The sequence below is a fragment of the Leptonychotes weddellii genome, chromosome 10 (assembly GCF_054177405.1).
Source record: "Leptonychotes weddellii isolate Sample4059 chromosome 10, ASM5417740v2, whole genome shotgun sequence".
Classification (NCBI taxonomy): Eukaryota; Metazoa; Chordata; class Mammalia; order Carnivora; family Phocidae; genus Leptonychotes; species Leptonychotes weddellii.
This window is the reverse complement of record NC_138378.1, coordinates 100,515,302-100,528,920: the sequence shown is the minus strand read 5'-3', so window position 1 is coordinate 100,528,920 and position 13,619 is coordinate 100,515,302. Positions and strand designations below refer to the sequence as shown.

At 52.1% G+C, this 13,619-nt stretch overlaps 1 protein-coding gene across 2 annotated transcripts in view; it reads right to left on the bottom strand.

Annotated features, from left to right (window-relative positions):
• XDH (xanthine dehydrogenase) overlaps positions 1 to 13,619 on the bottom strand; it is a 59,543-nt gene that overhangs the window by 30,666 nt on the left and 15,258 nt on the right. For both annotated transcript variants that reach the window (XM_081796966.1, XM_006731611.3), the window contains 9 exons: positions 13,534 to 13,595; positions 9,705 to 9,773; positions 9,302 to 9,388; positions 8,112 to 8,253; positions 5,719 to 5,811; positions 4,997 to 5,148; positions 3,868 to 3,961; positions 2,417 to 2,526; positions 108 to 292 (listed from right to left, as the gene is read on the bottom strand). In XM_081796966.1, coding sequence (XP_081653092.1) covers positions 108 to 292; positions 2,417 to 2,526; positions 3,868 to 3,961; positions 4,997 to 5,148; positions 5,719 to 5,811; positions 8,112 to 8,253; positions 9,302 to 9,388; positions 9,705 to 9,773; positions 13,534 to 13,595 — 994 coding nt within the window. The remainder of the gene's footprint in view (positions 1 to 107; positions 293 to 2,416; positions 2,527 to 3,867; positions 3,962 to 4,996; positions 5,149 to 5,718; positions 5,812 to 8,111; positions 8,254 to 9,301; positions 9,389 to 9,704; positions 9,774 to 13,533; positions 13,596 to 13,619) is intronic.

The window sequence follows — 13,619 nt, the reverse complement described above, 5'->3', positions numbered from 1 at the left end:
GATAGCGGTAGGCAGGAGTACACCACGCTACGCTACACTACGCTAGCAGTACTAGCAGTCGGAGCGGCCGCGGTGGCTTCTGGCTTCGTTTTGCTAGGAGCTCTCACCTTGCGGTCTGCTTCCGCATGGTCTTGAGGGCGGAGATGGTTCTGTCGGCCATTCCGCCATAGCAAAGGGCCAGCTCCTTTACCTGCGCCGTTTCCGGCTGGAACAGGACTCTCATGCCGCAGGTCACCTTGGCTATGTCATCTTCCCTCCGGGAGGCCTGCTTGAATGCTGAGAAATACTCACCCTAAAAAAGACCAGAAGGGCTCTTGCTTCCCACCTTGTCTGGCGAGGACCACAGAGGGCGAAGCTGGAGCATGGGGACACAGGACAGGCTGAAGGGACAACGCCATCGCAAACCCGCAAGGGGCCGGTGGGAGGATTCAAAGATCCAGGCGGAACCGACTAGCACATTCTCAGAAGTTCCAGGTAACATGCCCGGAAGCTGAGAAGGGTTGGGATTTCTCCCTGGTAGTCAGGAAAATTGAAAGTCAAGGACAAAGGAGAACGGGGTGCTCTCGGCCAACAGCTGGGAAGGGGAAAGACGGTTTCACATGAGGCTCCTCAGAGAGCCCCAGTCCCTCACCTTCCCATCCTGCTGCCCGGCATCTGAGCCCACCCAGCCTCTCAGGGGCTGTGCCAAAACCTCTGCTGGCCTGACCGTCTCTCAAGCAGGTGCAACGAGAGCCAGGGGGTGTTGGAAGCACACCTTCAGCTGGCCGCCCGCGCACCTGCTCCCTCTAGCTTGTGCCTCCCAGGGGTCTACTGGCTACGGTTAGAAACCTCGCTTCCCGAAAGAATGAGTCACACTAGGAAACAATAGCCACCTTGGTGCTTTGAACATCCCTTTCCCCCTGGATTCAAGCCAGGCCCTCTCTTGCAGGATAGGAGGGGAGTGTGAGTTACTTTCCAGGTAAGAACCGTCTGATATCAAGCCCCTCCTGGGCCAAGCTCTGCTCGAGGTCTGAACTCACCCCAAATTCTGATTAACATCAAAGGTAGAATTTTACGGGAAGGCTTATTGGAGAAAGCACAAGGAGGCCCATTGTGGAGGCCCAAAATGGCTACAGGCTTCTTCTGTTCCAAGAAGCCACAGGGACTCCCCCCCCCCCCAATCATAAAGCTAGTCCAGATTCCTGATGTCAAACATGGCCTTGGGACAGTGAGCCCAGTGCTCGAGTTTGGTTGTGGAACAGAGGTTCTAGCTGCTCACTTCCGGGACCATGCTGGTCCGAGGGGACGTTTCCGCTGGGCTGGCACGAAATGCCAGTAGCAGATTGGCAGCTGTTCTTTCTTGAGAAATCCTTCCTAATTCTGGGTATGGAAATCTCCTTTCTTTTATGAGGTGGTTTTTTGTCAGTGTCCCTATCTGGCAAAATAAAAACTGGGCAGTGCTATGCCTGTTTCCTCCTCCTTCCCCAACTCACAATTAAACAAAAGAAAAATGTACTGATCCGTGAAATACAAAAATTCTGGGAATCACTGCTCAAAAGGGTCCATAAGGACAAGCTAGGAAATCATGAAGAAGCCACCTCAGGGATGAAATGGCTCTAATTTCATTAGCATTCTCATTAAGGAGGCCAAAATCAGCCAGGGCAAACATGCCTTGTAACACTCGCTCGAGCACTAGCTGGGGTGAGACCCATAATACTCTCCATTACGGCTGGGTTCCCGGCCTCGTACAGATCACTTTTCTACAAGGCCCATTACAGAATGTGTGGCTGCTGAGGGAGGAGAGAACCGAACCAGGTGAAGACACCATAGCCCCCAAGGAACAATAGCAAGACAGCCAGAAATGCCCAGACCTGCCTGAACAGGGCAGAGAAACTGCCCATGAAGCAGAAATCCAACCGAGCCAACCCAGAGCAAGGTCAGGAAATAAACACCTCATCAGCATGTGAGGGCCTGACACAGGCAGCTTCTCCACTCAGCATGGAAACCCATCTCCTCTGACCTCCACAGCTGGATGTGTTTTTGAAACTGTGTTGCTAGCTATCAGCTGTGGATCCCCGCTGGCTCCCAGACATCTGCCTAGAACCTTATGAATTCTTGATTTCAATTCGCACAGTAACCTGCACAGTGGGTAACACTGTGCCCACTTTACAGAAGAGGAAATTGAGGCTCAGAAAGCGGACCCGATTTGCTCAGGATCACCTGTCTAGCTGTCGGTTTCACAGTCCATGGCACACCCCGTGCCCCCTACCCTGAAACTCCTCATTGTCCAGAAAGAAATAGGGTTGGTCAAAGGCAAAGTTCAGAAACAATGTTAAAGTTGAGAGATGCTAAGGTTGGTGCCCAAGGCCGACTCTGGTCTCCTCGCCTGGAGCCTAGCCTGGGTAAGAGTGATTCGGGATGCACCTGAGCACCTCACCTCCCTGCTGTAGGGGATCTCGATGGAAAGCAGGATCTCCTCCGGAGCCAGCAGGGTCTTTCTGTAGCCAGGGAAGAAGGTGTGGTCCATCCGAACCATTCTCTTGGTGCCTGTACGGAGGCCAGAGCAGAGCGGCCAATGTGAGAAAGCAGAGAACAATCCACTGGTGAATTCCCCATCCTGGTCTCTGGTGCCCACAAGTCAGAGGGAGTTTCTGGCACAGCTGGGGACAAGATCTTCCATCTGAAATCCTAACTCAAGTATGTGCTGGTGCATGTTTAACAATTGTGTGTGGGCAGGGGGCAGCCCTGACTTGTAGGATTTGCTAGTTTCTACAGTATCAATACTCCTGCTACTAATTTCAAGCTATCAGGGTGACATCAGTGAACATGACGTTGGAAAGAGGGTAGCAAGGAGTTGACACAGCAGGCCTGCTATCCTCTGAAAATCCTGCTCACAAGGTTGGCCGGGGGCTGTCCTCTGCAAACTTGGATTTCAGCAGAGTTCCCACGTTCCCTGGGGAGAATGACTCACTCTGTCTAAACTTTTCATACAAACAGCATGGTGTATGCTGAACAGCTGCTTTCCTTCTGGGTGTCTGGACTTTTGGTTCATGCCCGGCAGAGCTCCATGATCACCCCCAATAAGAGCCCTAGGTGCTCAGTCTCCAAAGAGCTTCCCTGGCAGACGGTACTTCACATGCATTATCATGATGCAACTTGTTGCTGAGGGAATGAAGTGTGTCCCGTGTGACTCCACCGGGAGTAGGCTCTGGAAGTCTGTGCCTGGTTTCCTCCAGACGGTGCCCCATGTCCTTCTCCACTTAGCTGACTTTGCTTTGTATTCTCCCACTTATAAGTCATAGTCATGAGTACGATATACTGAGTCCAGGGAGTCCTCTCTGACCTCCTATGAGTCATCAAACCTGGGGGTGGTCTCGGGGACCCTCAGACAAGGAAGATGCACCGTTATATAGCATTTCCACTCCACAGGTAGAACAGATGGGAAGAACCATAAGAGCATGGGCAATAGTAAAATAGATTCAAATAATTAGAAAGTGATGAATTTTGAGTATTTACTACCTTGCTTTTTAATGTAATTTATTCTATTGTAGGTTTATATAATTCAATTTTTAATAGTGGCCATTTTAACAAACACACAGACTCCCTAAAAATCCAGCAGTTTACAGCGGCGAGCCTGTGCATCCCAGCTCTAGCACACCGCAGGTAAGGAGCTGCATGATAGACCCTGTTGTGAATTCTTCATAAAGACATGGTCCAGCTCTCCTGACCCCCAACCTGGGTCCATCTCCCTTGCAGTTTCCAGGGATCTGAACCTTAGGACAGACGGGTCATTGAGCTTTGGGCTCTATCTCTCCAGAAAGTGACCTATCTTGTGAGACTTCTCCCCCACCTGGCCCTCTGTCCCGACTTCTGCATGACGTAGCTCACCTGTGGACACGATGGTCAGCTTGGCCCCACTGGCCATGAACACAGGGTTGAGGTCAGAGATGGGGCTGGCGGTGATGATGTTCCCTCCAATGGACTAGAACAAGCGGAGAGTGTGTGAGAGCCCAGCCCACCCAGGAAAAGGTTGCTCTCACAACTGTCTCCCAACCACAGGGCACATGGGTGACACCTGCTGAAGGCACAAGGCCAGCCACACTCAGGCATCCAGAACAAGGTGCAAAACTTGGGATCCGAACACTTGGGATTGGATCCCTGCTCTGAAATTTACCAGTCAGTAATCTGGGTCAGCTCCTTTAAATTTGTTCGATTTCACCCAAACTTTTTCTGAAAGAGCTGAGGTGGTTTATTACACAATGAAAGCAAATGTTTCCTGGAGGTAGAGTCCAGCCGAGCTGGGGAACTCAGTGGAGCTTTCTGAGTTTCTGCCTCCTGATCCACAGAGGTGGCAGCTGCTTGGGGTAGGGTAAGGGAATGGGAGTGGGCTGTTAGCTTTTTGGTTTTGTTCTAATTGAAAACAACAACCAAACCGAATGGAAGGGGTGGCTTCCCACCCAGCACTCTCAGCTGTCATGAGCCTCCAATGGCCCCGGGTGTGTGAACACCATTAGCAAACGGGGACCTTGGGACTAGTCTGAAGTTTGGTTGTGAACAGGCAATGCTGGACCTCTCCTTCCTCTCGGGGTTGGGGGGGAGGTCCGCCTCTGGTTCTCCCCCAACTCTGAAAGGCAGTCCCCCTCCCGATTTGGCTTCTCCCTAACTTATCTCATCCACTTGCTGATAGCCTCGCTGAGTCCGGGAACAGGGTGGGCATGCCAACCTCAGGGGTAAAGACTGAGTCACACCGTGCATGCTTCCCAGAGCGACCCACAGGCCACCTTCATCAGAAGCATTTTCAGGCTCCATCCCAGCCCTACTGAGTCAGAATCTCTGAGAGTGGGCCCAGGAATCTGCGTTTTTAACAAGCATCCCAGGCATTTCTAAGCACTAAAGTTTGAGGCCTGCTGGGTCTTCAGCAGAGGCCAGATTAGTCCCCTCCGCAATCTCCGCTCCCCCCGCTTTTGACAAAAGGCCTCGTGCCCTGAGCCTTGAGGGCCCCCGAACAAGGACTCACCGCCACAGACTTGACCTGCATCCCAGCAAACCAACGCAGCTGCTCCAGGACACCTTTGAACACCTCTGTTTTGTAGGCAGGAAGGTTGTCAATTGCTTCATGCAGTGTCTTTTCCACAGAGCTCAAGGGGCAAGAGGCTCCAAAGGAGATACCTGGAAACACAAGCTTAGAATAACAGCGAATCCCTTCACAGCTCAGAAAACACTTTCATACACAGCTCCTAGGACACTCTACTGGTCCCTGAGTGAGGCTGGACCAGATCTCACGTCCTTATATGGGTGAGGAAATTAAGGCCCAGAGAGGTTAAGTGACTTGCCCAATGCCACACAGCTAATGTAAGAGCCAGGACTCAACCACATGTCTCTTGATCCTACAACCAGAATGCACTGCTCTCTAAACCAGTGGTTCTTAACTCAATAAAATCAGATCCCTGAGGGTGAAGTCCTGGCTTTTTTTTAAAAAAGCCCCCAAGACCTCCCCGCACTGACCCCCTGCCCCAGGAGTGATTCTAATGTGTAGGTAGGATTGAGAATGACTACTGAAAATCTCACAGCCCCCCCTTTGCCCCCGGCACCCTACCATGGATGCTCAGTGGACGAAGGCAATGAAGGGGTCCCCTTCTCCCCATGCAGGGAGGCTTCCCTGGCACCCACCACCCCATGTGACCCATCCCCAGTACCCCAGCCCCTTCCTCCAGGGGCTCCAGGCACACCTCTCCTTACCCTCCGGTCCATGCTCCACTGCATTCAGCTCAGGGATCCAGGCTGGGCAGACGATCATAGGAAACAGTTTATTCTTGAACTTCATCTCGATGCCTTGAGAGAAACAAGAAACCTGAAGTTAGAGGCTCCTACCAGCGCAGGCCTCAGCACTTTTCCCGCCACTCATGCAGGATCTATGTTCACAACTGCATCATGTTCTGTGGGGGTCTCAGGATTAGCAGGCATGGGGGACAAGATACGGGGGCTCAGTGTGGTTTCCGCACTATCAGCCTGAACACTGTGTCTTTCTCTCCCTCCCAAGAAAAAACCCTATCAGAATTCAAATGAGATGAACTTTTGGTGTTTTTGGTCTTTTGATGTTTTTATTACTCAAAAAAGCTTCATTTTTTTTTTCATTTAGCTCTCTCTGCTTGTGTCTTCAATACCTTCCCAACGATTTCTGCTCTTCAATAAGGAAAGCACACCCGATCCTGTCACGAACACACTCAGCACACGTGGAACCACCATAGGCCCCGCTGACGTGATTCTTCGTTTCAAATGAGATGAACGTGAATTTGTGTGTGTGTGTGTGCGGCAGGGGCGGAGGGGATAATATACGAAGGCACAGCATGCTAAAATATGTCAGGAACCCATCGAAACACTTTACATATTTTAACTCATTACATCCTCACAGTAGCCCTTGTGAGATACTGATTTTCTGTTTATGGATGAAGAAGCTGAGGCACAGGAAGGTTAGGTTCTTGCCCAAATTACACAGCTAAGAACAGGCATGTTTCAGTCCGTGAGCAATTCTTAAGGGTTGGGGTATCATAGTAATAATAACATGAAAGTCTAGCATTCAGACAAAAAGGAAAACTGAGAGAGAAAACATCAAATCTGCCTCCTCGGTCCCCAGCGTCTGCCTCAATTCTTCCAGGCTCATGGCTCTGCGGGACCACACATCTGTATCCGGTTTCTGTTCTCGGCTAGTCAAGGTAGAGAGCTCTGTGAACAGACTCACCTCTGGTCCTCAGACCCTGTTAGCTCTGCACCTCTCCCAGCCCCTCCCACAGAGCTACAGATGGGAAGGTTCACAAAGAGAAGTCTGTGTCCTCCCCACCCTCTCGTGTGCTGTGTAGAGTCTCCAGTGGGTGGTCCAGGCTTTGAGGAGTCTGGCCTGTTTGAATATGGGCTCCCAGGACAAAGAATGCAGGTTGCCCGTCCTGACAAGGCTCTCTCTAGGCCTGCTTCCCCCAGCCCCCTGCCTGGTTGTCAGTGGTTAGTTACACTCTTGGGTGTACATATAAGGGAGAAGGGGTGAGACAGATGGAGTGGTCTTCAGAAGCTATTGCTAACTTGAAGCTTACAAAATGTTTGTGGATTCATTCCCTTCCATTAGAATCTAATTGGGTCCAGGATGTTATGTGACCCATGGCAAAGAACATGTCATGGGTCAAAGGAGCTCGAAAATTCTTCCATCCAGTCATTCTCTACTTTAACTCATGCCACCCTGGACCCCAGGGCCACGGCCACACAGGCTATCAGGGTCACATCACTGGAGGCACATCTCCATCCTGCCACCGTGCCATCCCAGTGTGTCACGTTTCTGCAGCTGGGGTCTCGGTCCTGCACCTATGCTCACAAGGGCGGGGCCTACACTGTCCTCCACCAGCTTGGAACCAAGCCAGGCCCTCCTCTCTGTGTCTACAGATCTAACAAGAATCCAGGGCCCAGGGGGCTCCTTCCAGAACCAGAGCTAAGAGTCTCCCAAAGGACTGCCTGTGGTTGCTTAAAAGCGTGTCAAGTCCCCCCACACCAGAGGTCCTCTAAGGCAGAGCTTGGCTACACCACAATCCTTTCCTCGGAGCCTCACTGGATTCGGGACCCAGCAAAGTGGAAATGGGCCAAGCCAGCTCCAGAAATGGATGGATTTCTGTCCCTATGAGCACCGGGGAGGACAGCAACACAACCTGAGTCTCCCTGGCCCATTTGCATATGGTGAGCCTCATGTCCCAGGTGGTGGCACCAACAGGCAGGTGGCCACATCACCCCTAGAAAAAGGGAGGGGCAAGAGAATGACATTGGTGGAACCCCTAATGTCTGTCAGGCACCAGCCTAGACATGTGACCCCCATCACTCCTTCCTCTCTTAGACTGGGAGATACTCGGGGAAGGAATGATGACAAGTGATCTTGTTGCCCCAGCTCCTCCCATAGTACCCGACACAGAGCAGGTGCTCTATGTGCTTATGGAGAGTCAGCAAGGGTCTCCTCGGGCCTGAGAACAGCCCCGATATGTGAAATGGGAAATGAGGGCAGGGGCGGAGAAGCAAGATTTTTGAGGACACATGGCCAGCGAGGGGTTGCCCCCTGCCCACTGGCCCCGGGCAGGCTGCAGGGCTGCCCCGGCTCTCACCGATCTCCGTGTTCCCCACCACCAGCTTGGCCTCGGGGTACTGGGCTTTGAGGTCCAGCAGCTCCTTCAGGGTGGAGGCCTGGATCCAGGTCACGCGCTCGCCTTCAAAACGCAGCTGCTTCCGAGGAACATCTTTCAGCCTCTGGAAAATGTAGCTTTTTACCGCACTGTCTCCTTTCCACCGCCATTTCCTGATACGCTGAAGTCTGCAATGGGATCAACTCTCCTACCGATTTGTTGAATACCGAATTCAGAATGAAGAGACAGGTCCAGGGAGAACGGAGGGCAACGTCCTCGTGTTGAGGCAGGGCATGTGTTGTGGCTCTTACATTATCTCGCTTACTCTTTAGGAGGTGATGGGACCTTCACCTGCCACAAGGCAACCTGAACTGTCCTGACCGAAAGCCTGGGTTCCGGAGCAGTGCCCCCTCGTCCCAATATCCCCCAGAAGTGCAGTGGACAAGGTGTGGGACAGGGCAGAGGTGGCAAAGGAAGGTGTCAGGAGAGAATGCAACAGAGGCCAGTTCTAGTGTGTGAGGGGTGCTGTGGGGCTGGGAGAGAAAACCTCCAGATCAAACTGACAGTTTTTCCAAGGTTGCACCATCCAGAGAAAGATATGCTGGTGGCCTGCTGCCAAGCCCTTCTTTCTGGCCCACTGGACTCACTAGGCTGTCTTCATGTGCTCAACACCCCCCGGAATCTGCACTTGAGAACTTGGAGAGAGGCTTGATTCTTTCCTTGCCATAAATGTCGGAGTGGAGGAGCAGCATCGTCCCAGTGAGAGGGTGCGTGTGAGGGTGTCCTTAAAACAGAGCAGCAAGCCATGGATTGTGCCCTTTGAGCACAGCTTTGTTTCTTTGATTGTCTTAAATAAATGGACTGCTTACAGAGAGGAGAATGGGTTGCGTGGGGGCTTCTATGTTCAATTTAGCCAGGAGACCAGCAGATGCTTCTGGAGCACCTGTTACTCTACATGGAGTAGAGTCCAGAGAGATCCACTCTCTGTGCTCAGAGCAACATGTGTGAGAGAAGTGGGCGTCCCTTTGGGAGTATGTGACAGAGGGACTTGACCTCTGGGTGTCAGAGGAAGGACAAAGACACAAAGGTCCCAGCTGGTATGAAATAAAGCGGGTCTCCAGAGGCTCCTGGCACAGAGACTGAGTTGGGCCTCTCCCTGGGGCATCACCTACCAGCAACTCTGGGGGGAAGATGGGCTCCTGGGTGGGATCCAGGGGCATGAACTCCTCTGGGTTGAATAAAGATGGCAAGAGAGTGACCTGTTAGAAAAGGGAACAGTTGGGTGATACCGTATCTCCTCCTTTAAAATGTCCTGTAGGACCTCCCCAGCCCCTTGTCCAAGCGAGCTTGTTTGCAGCCCCCATCCGGCTTGGTGGAGGGCCAGGAAGCTCCTGGAAGGCAGGATAAGGAGGTCTTGCCAGAGGACCCAGGGCTAACTTGCACATTCATCACCCTCACGGTCTGGGCATAACCATTCCCTCTTCCGGCTGCACTGTCCGGAGTGTGAAAAGAATCCATTGCCTCGTTGATCTGAGACTGGCCCCCAGGTTTCCAAGGAGAGGAGGACCCACTTACTTTGGAGTCTTTCTTCTGGTTCATGCAACAGTTTGGGTTGTCCCCACTTCCTCCGCAGCACCCACCATCCTAGAGAGATGACAAATATTCACACAAAAAATATTTGCAATGAGTTTTCACAGAAGCTAAAGAACCTGGGTCACTACTATCCAGTGAAATCTAGCTCTGCTCCTACCCCAGCATCAGTGGGAACAGCAGATGGCCACTCCCCATCCCACTCACGTCTGCATGGACGTAAGACCTCTGCTTTAACCACTTTCCCTTTCTTGGTTGATGGAAACTATGCAACTCATGAATAAACAAATAGGATCTCTCCTGGAAGCAGCAGGAAAATTTAATTTTAAGAAAATTTCTCTGTAGGGGTGCCTGCGTGGCTCAGTCAGTTAAGCATCGGACTCTTGATTTCAGCTGAGGTCATGATCTCAGGGTGTGAGATGAAGCCCCAAGTCGGGCTCTGTGCTAGGTGTGAAGCCTCTTCAGGACTTTTTCTCTCTCTCTCTGCCCCTCCCAGCGCCGTTCATGGTCTCGCTCTCTCTCTAAGACTTCTCTATAAAAGCTAAGTCCTACTTTATCAAAACATATCTTTATGCCATTTCCCCCCTCTCAGGGCTTCCTCCTTAGGAGACTTCTCTGAAAGGAATCCCCACGGGTGCTCTCGGCATGTGCCTCAGTCAAGTTCTAGGGGCTTGGCTGGGCTCCTTCCAGGCTCCAGTCTTTGTGGGGCTCCTTCCAAGCAGGTCCAAGACCAGTGCTGACTTCAGAGAGGCTTCCAGCCAGTGCGCCAGATGACCTCATCACTACCTATTAGATGCTTCTTGCCAGAAAACTAAACACTCCTCCCTCCTCACTGTGACCCTGTGCAAAGGAAGCATACAGGTCCAATGACCACCACTCCTGGGAAAGAACTGGTTCAGGACCTCTCAGGGTGCCAGAGGCAGAGCATGGAGTAAGTTCAGATCGCTGCCTCCCAGAACCGAGGCGCTGACGGTGGGGAAGTGGTGTGTCACCTGACTGATTTGTGCCAAGAAGGCAGGAGTCTCAGCTCAGGATCTGGGAGACACTCCAGAATCCTGAAGTTATGCCAAGAGGCAAAGGTGGGAGAAACTCCCCAGCACGGCTCCAAGCCCGTGTCCAAGGCGGCCAGTTCCTGCAGAAGCAGGTGTGGGGCAGCCCTTTTGCCCGTGAATCACAGGAGACACATTTCCCAAGGGATGAGTCACACCCCCGACCAATGTGCCCAGGAGAGCCCTCAAAGGGCCATGGAGGCGGAAAGGGTGGCCTTTGAGAATCTGAAAGCACTGTCAGACCTGTCATGGGGAGAGGAGCCTCCCGAGCCTCGGCCCCCATGCGCATGCCGCCCTGCGTGCAGACCCCAGGCCCCTCCTGCACTCACAGCCTTGCCGCTGGGTCTCAGAGCGCTCTGTCCGTTTTGGACCTTCCCACCACTGCCTTGCCCTTACCCTCTGTGTTTAGGCAAAAAGGAAGAGAGAAATCAAGTTCCTCTAGTGTCTCTTCTCACTTTTCTTCTTGGAGACAGGTGATGCAGGGGACTCACCAGACCCCACCTGACTTGAGGGAACCCACGTACAGCAAGCCATCAGCCTCACTCACCCAGTCCTTGTGGGGAAGGACGTATTTCACAGAAGTACATTTTCCAGATAAAGTGTCAGCACATTCTTCCTTAGATCTTTTTTCTTGATAATTCATGGACACGTCCATGACATAAATTACTGTGACGTACAATAATGGGTCACTGCCCTCATTATCCACCGATGTTGGATAAGGCTGGTTTTTTTCCCCTGGAGAGATTTCTCCTTTTCTCAGCAGCCTGGACTACTAGGCTTGTGGCAATTTTTACAGTTCCTCCATGCCATTCTTTGCTGCTAGATGGACATCGTCATTTCTTGCTGTGAACAGCGTACCTCCTTCTAGCAAACCCTCCTCACCTTCCTAATGTGTGCTATGGGCTTGAGAATGAGCTAAGCAGGTTTGTTAGAACTGTGTGTAAAGTCAGAGTGCAGAGGCTCCGGATAAGGCCTTGGGGGGTCTCCAGTGAGCTTCTGAGCACACTCTGTGTACCAGTCACTTTGGGAGCTCTGCTCTGTCCTCACCGCCCTGCAGCTGGATCCAGGGAGGCACTGCCAACACAGTGGAGTCGGGAAACATTTCAACGATGATAAAACTCCAACCCTGGGAAGGAACATACCATGGACTACACTCACAAGCCCTTCTCTTTTCAGAAAGTAGGAGGGCTGGTAAAATTGTATCTCTTTGAGAAGCCTCTTCAGAAATAAATACATGGACAAGATTAACAATCCTCAATTCTCAGGGAAGCCTGAACAATTTACGAAGATCAAATAGTGAGTAATGGGAGAAATGTACCAGCATCATAATTTATAGTTGCCATGTATGTAAAACTTAAGATGTGCCAGCCAGTGTTCTAAGGGCTTTACAAGAAGTACTTTCCACAAACACCGTAAGAATTATTATAGGTATTATTATAATTTTGCGGTATTATTGTAATTACATATGTCTTATTACAATTTTAGATGTATTATTATAACACTCTAATATTGTAGGTATTATTATAATCCCATTTTAGAAATATGCCCGAGGTCATGCATCGGTTCAGTGAAAGGATGGGATTTGAACACAGGTCTGCAGACTCCCAAGTCTGTGCTTTCAATCATTTCCCCTTAAATCCACACCTCCTCATTCTTGGTCATCCAGTGCATTCAGCGGGATGTGCTGCCTTCCCTCCCTGTAGACCCCATCCCTATCTCCACCCTCTGTGGTCATCTGGATACAACACTCCTTTTCAGAAGGTAGCAGCCCTAAAGGTCCGTGAAATTTCAGGCACAGGTGTCTGTGACTCTCCCCTCAACCCAGAGTCAAACTGAGAAGAGACAGTTTGATTGGAGTCAGGGTCAACTTGCCCCAGTTGGAGAATCAGGTGAAATCTGGGGAGATAAGCCAGGAAGGGAGAGGCCAGCCCTCTGTCCTCCCTGCTGGATGGCGTGTGTGTGTGTGTGTGTGTGTGTGCGTGCACGTGCACGTGTGTGTATGTGTGCGGCGCGTGTGCGCGTGCACGTGTGTATGTGTGCGCGCGTGTGCGTGTGTGTATGTGTGTGCGCGCGCGTGTGCACGTGCATGCGTGTGTGTATGTGTGCGCGCGTGTATGTGTGCGCGCGCATGCATGTGTGTATGTGTGCGCGTGTGCATGCGTGTGTGTGCGCGCGTAGGTGTGCGCGCATGTGCGTGTGTGTGCACGTGCGCATGTGCGCGTGTGCGTGCGTGTGTATGTGTGCGTGCATGCGTGTGTGTGTGTGTGTGTGTGTGTAAGCAGCCCCTGCAGAGCCGGGCTGTGGCTTCTCCCTCGGAGGTATACGAACACTGCAGGGATGCACAAACTGGAGATCTAATTAGCAGTTTCACAAGCCCCACAGAGTACCAAGTGCAGACAGCAGCTCGGGGAGGAACAGAGAAGCTCAGGTGCTGAGGGCTGGGTTGTTATTTAACACCAGGCTCAACACCTGGCCCACAGGAGCGCTTCAGACCCGAATGCCTGGAGGAAGTTAGCTCTTGGACCGCACGCCTCTTCTGGGAGCCAGCCTTCCTGGGAAGGACAGTCCTCGTGCTATTGCCGAGAACCCTCCGCCTAAGAATGGCAGAGTCCAATGCCTGACGCCAGGTACCCACAGCAGGACAACCCACAGGCTGGGTTTCTTCTCTTTCTTCCAGAGGCCCGGGGCCTCCCTCCCAACTGGGATTCCCGAGCGCTACTGCTTTAGGAGCAGGGCTGCAGCCCCCCAGGGGGGCCCCCACTTACCCTGGCGAAGGTCCGGAAGCCCTGGAGGATGGCTCTGTAGCCTGTGCAGCGACACAGGTTTCCTGGGGGGGGGGGGGGGGGGGGGG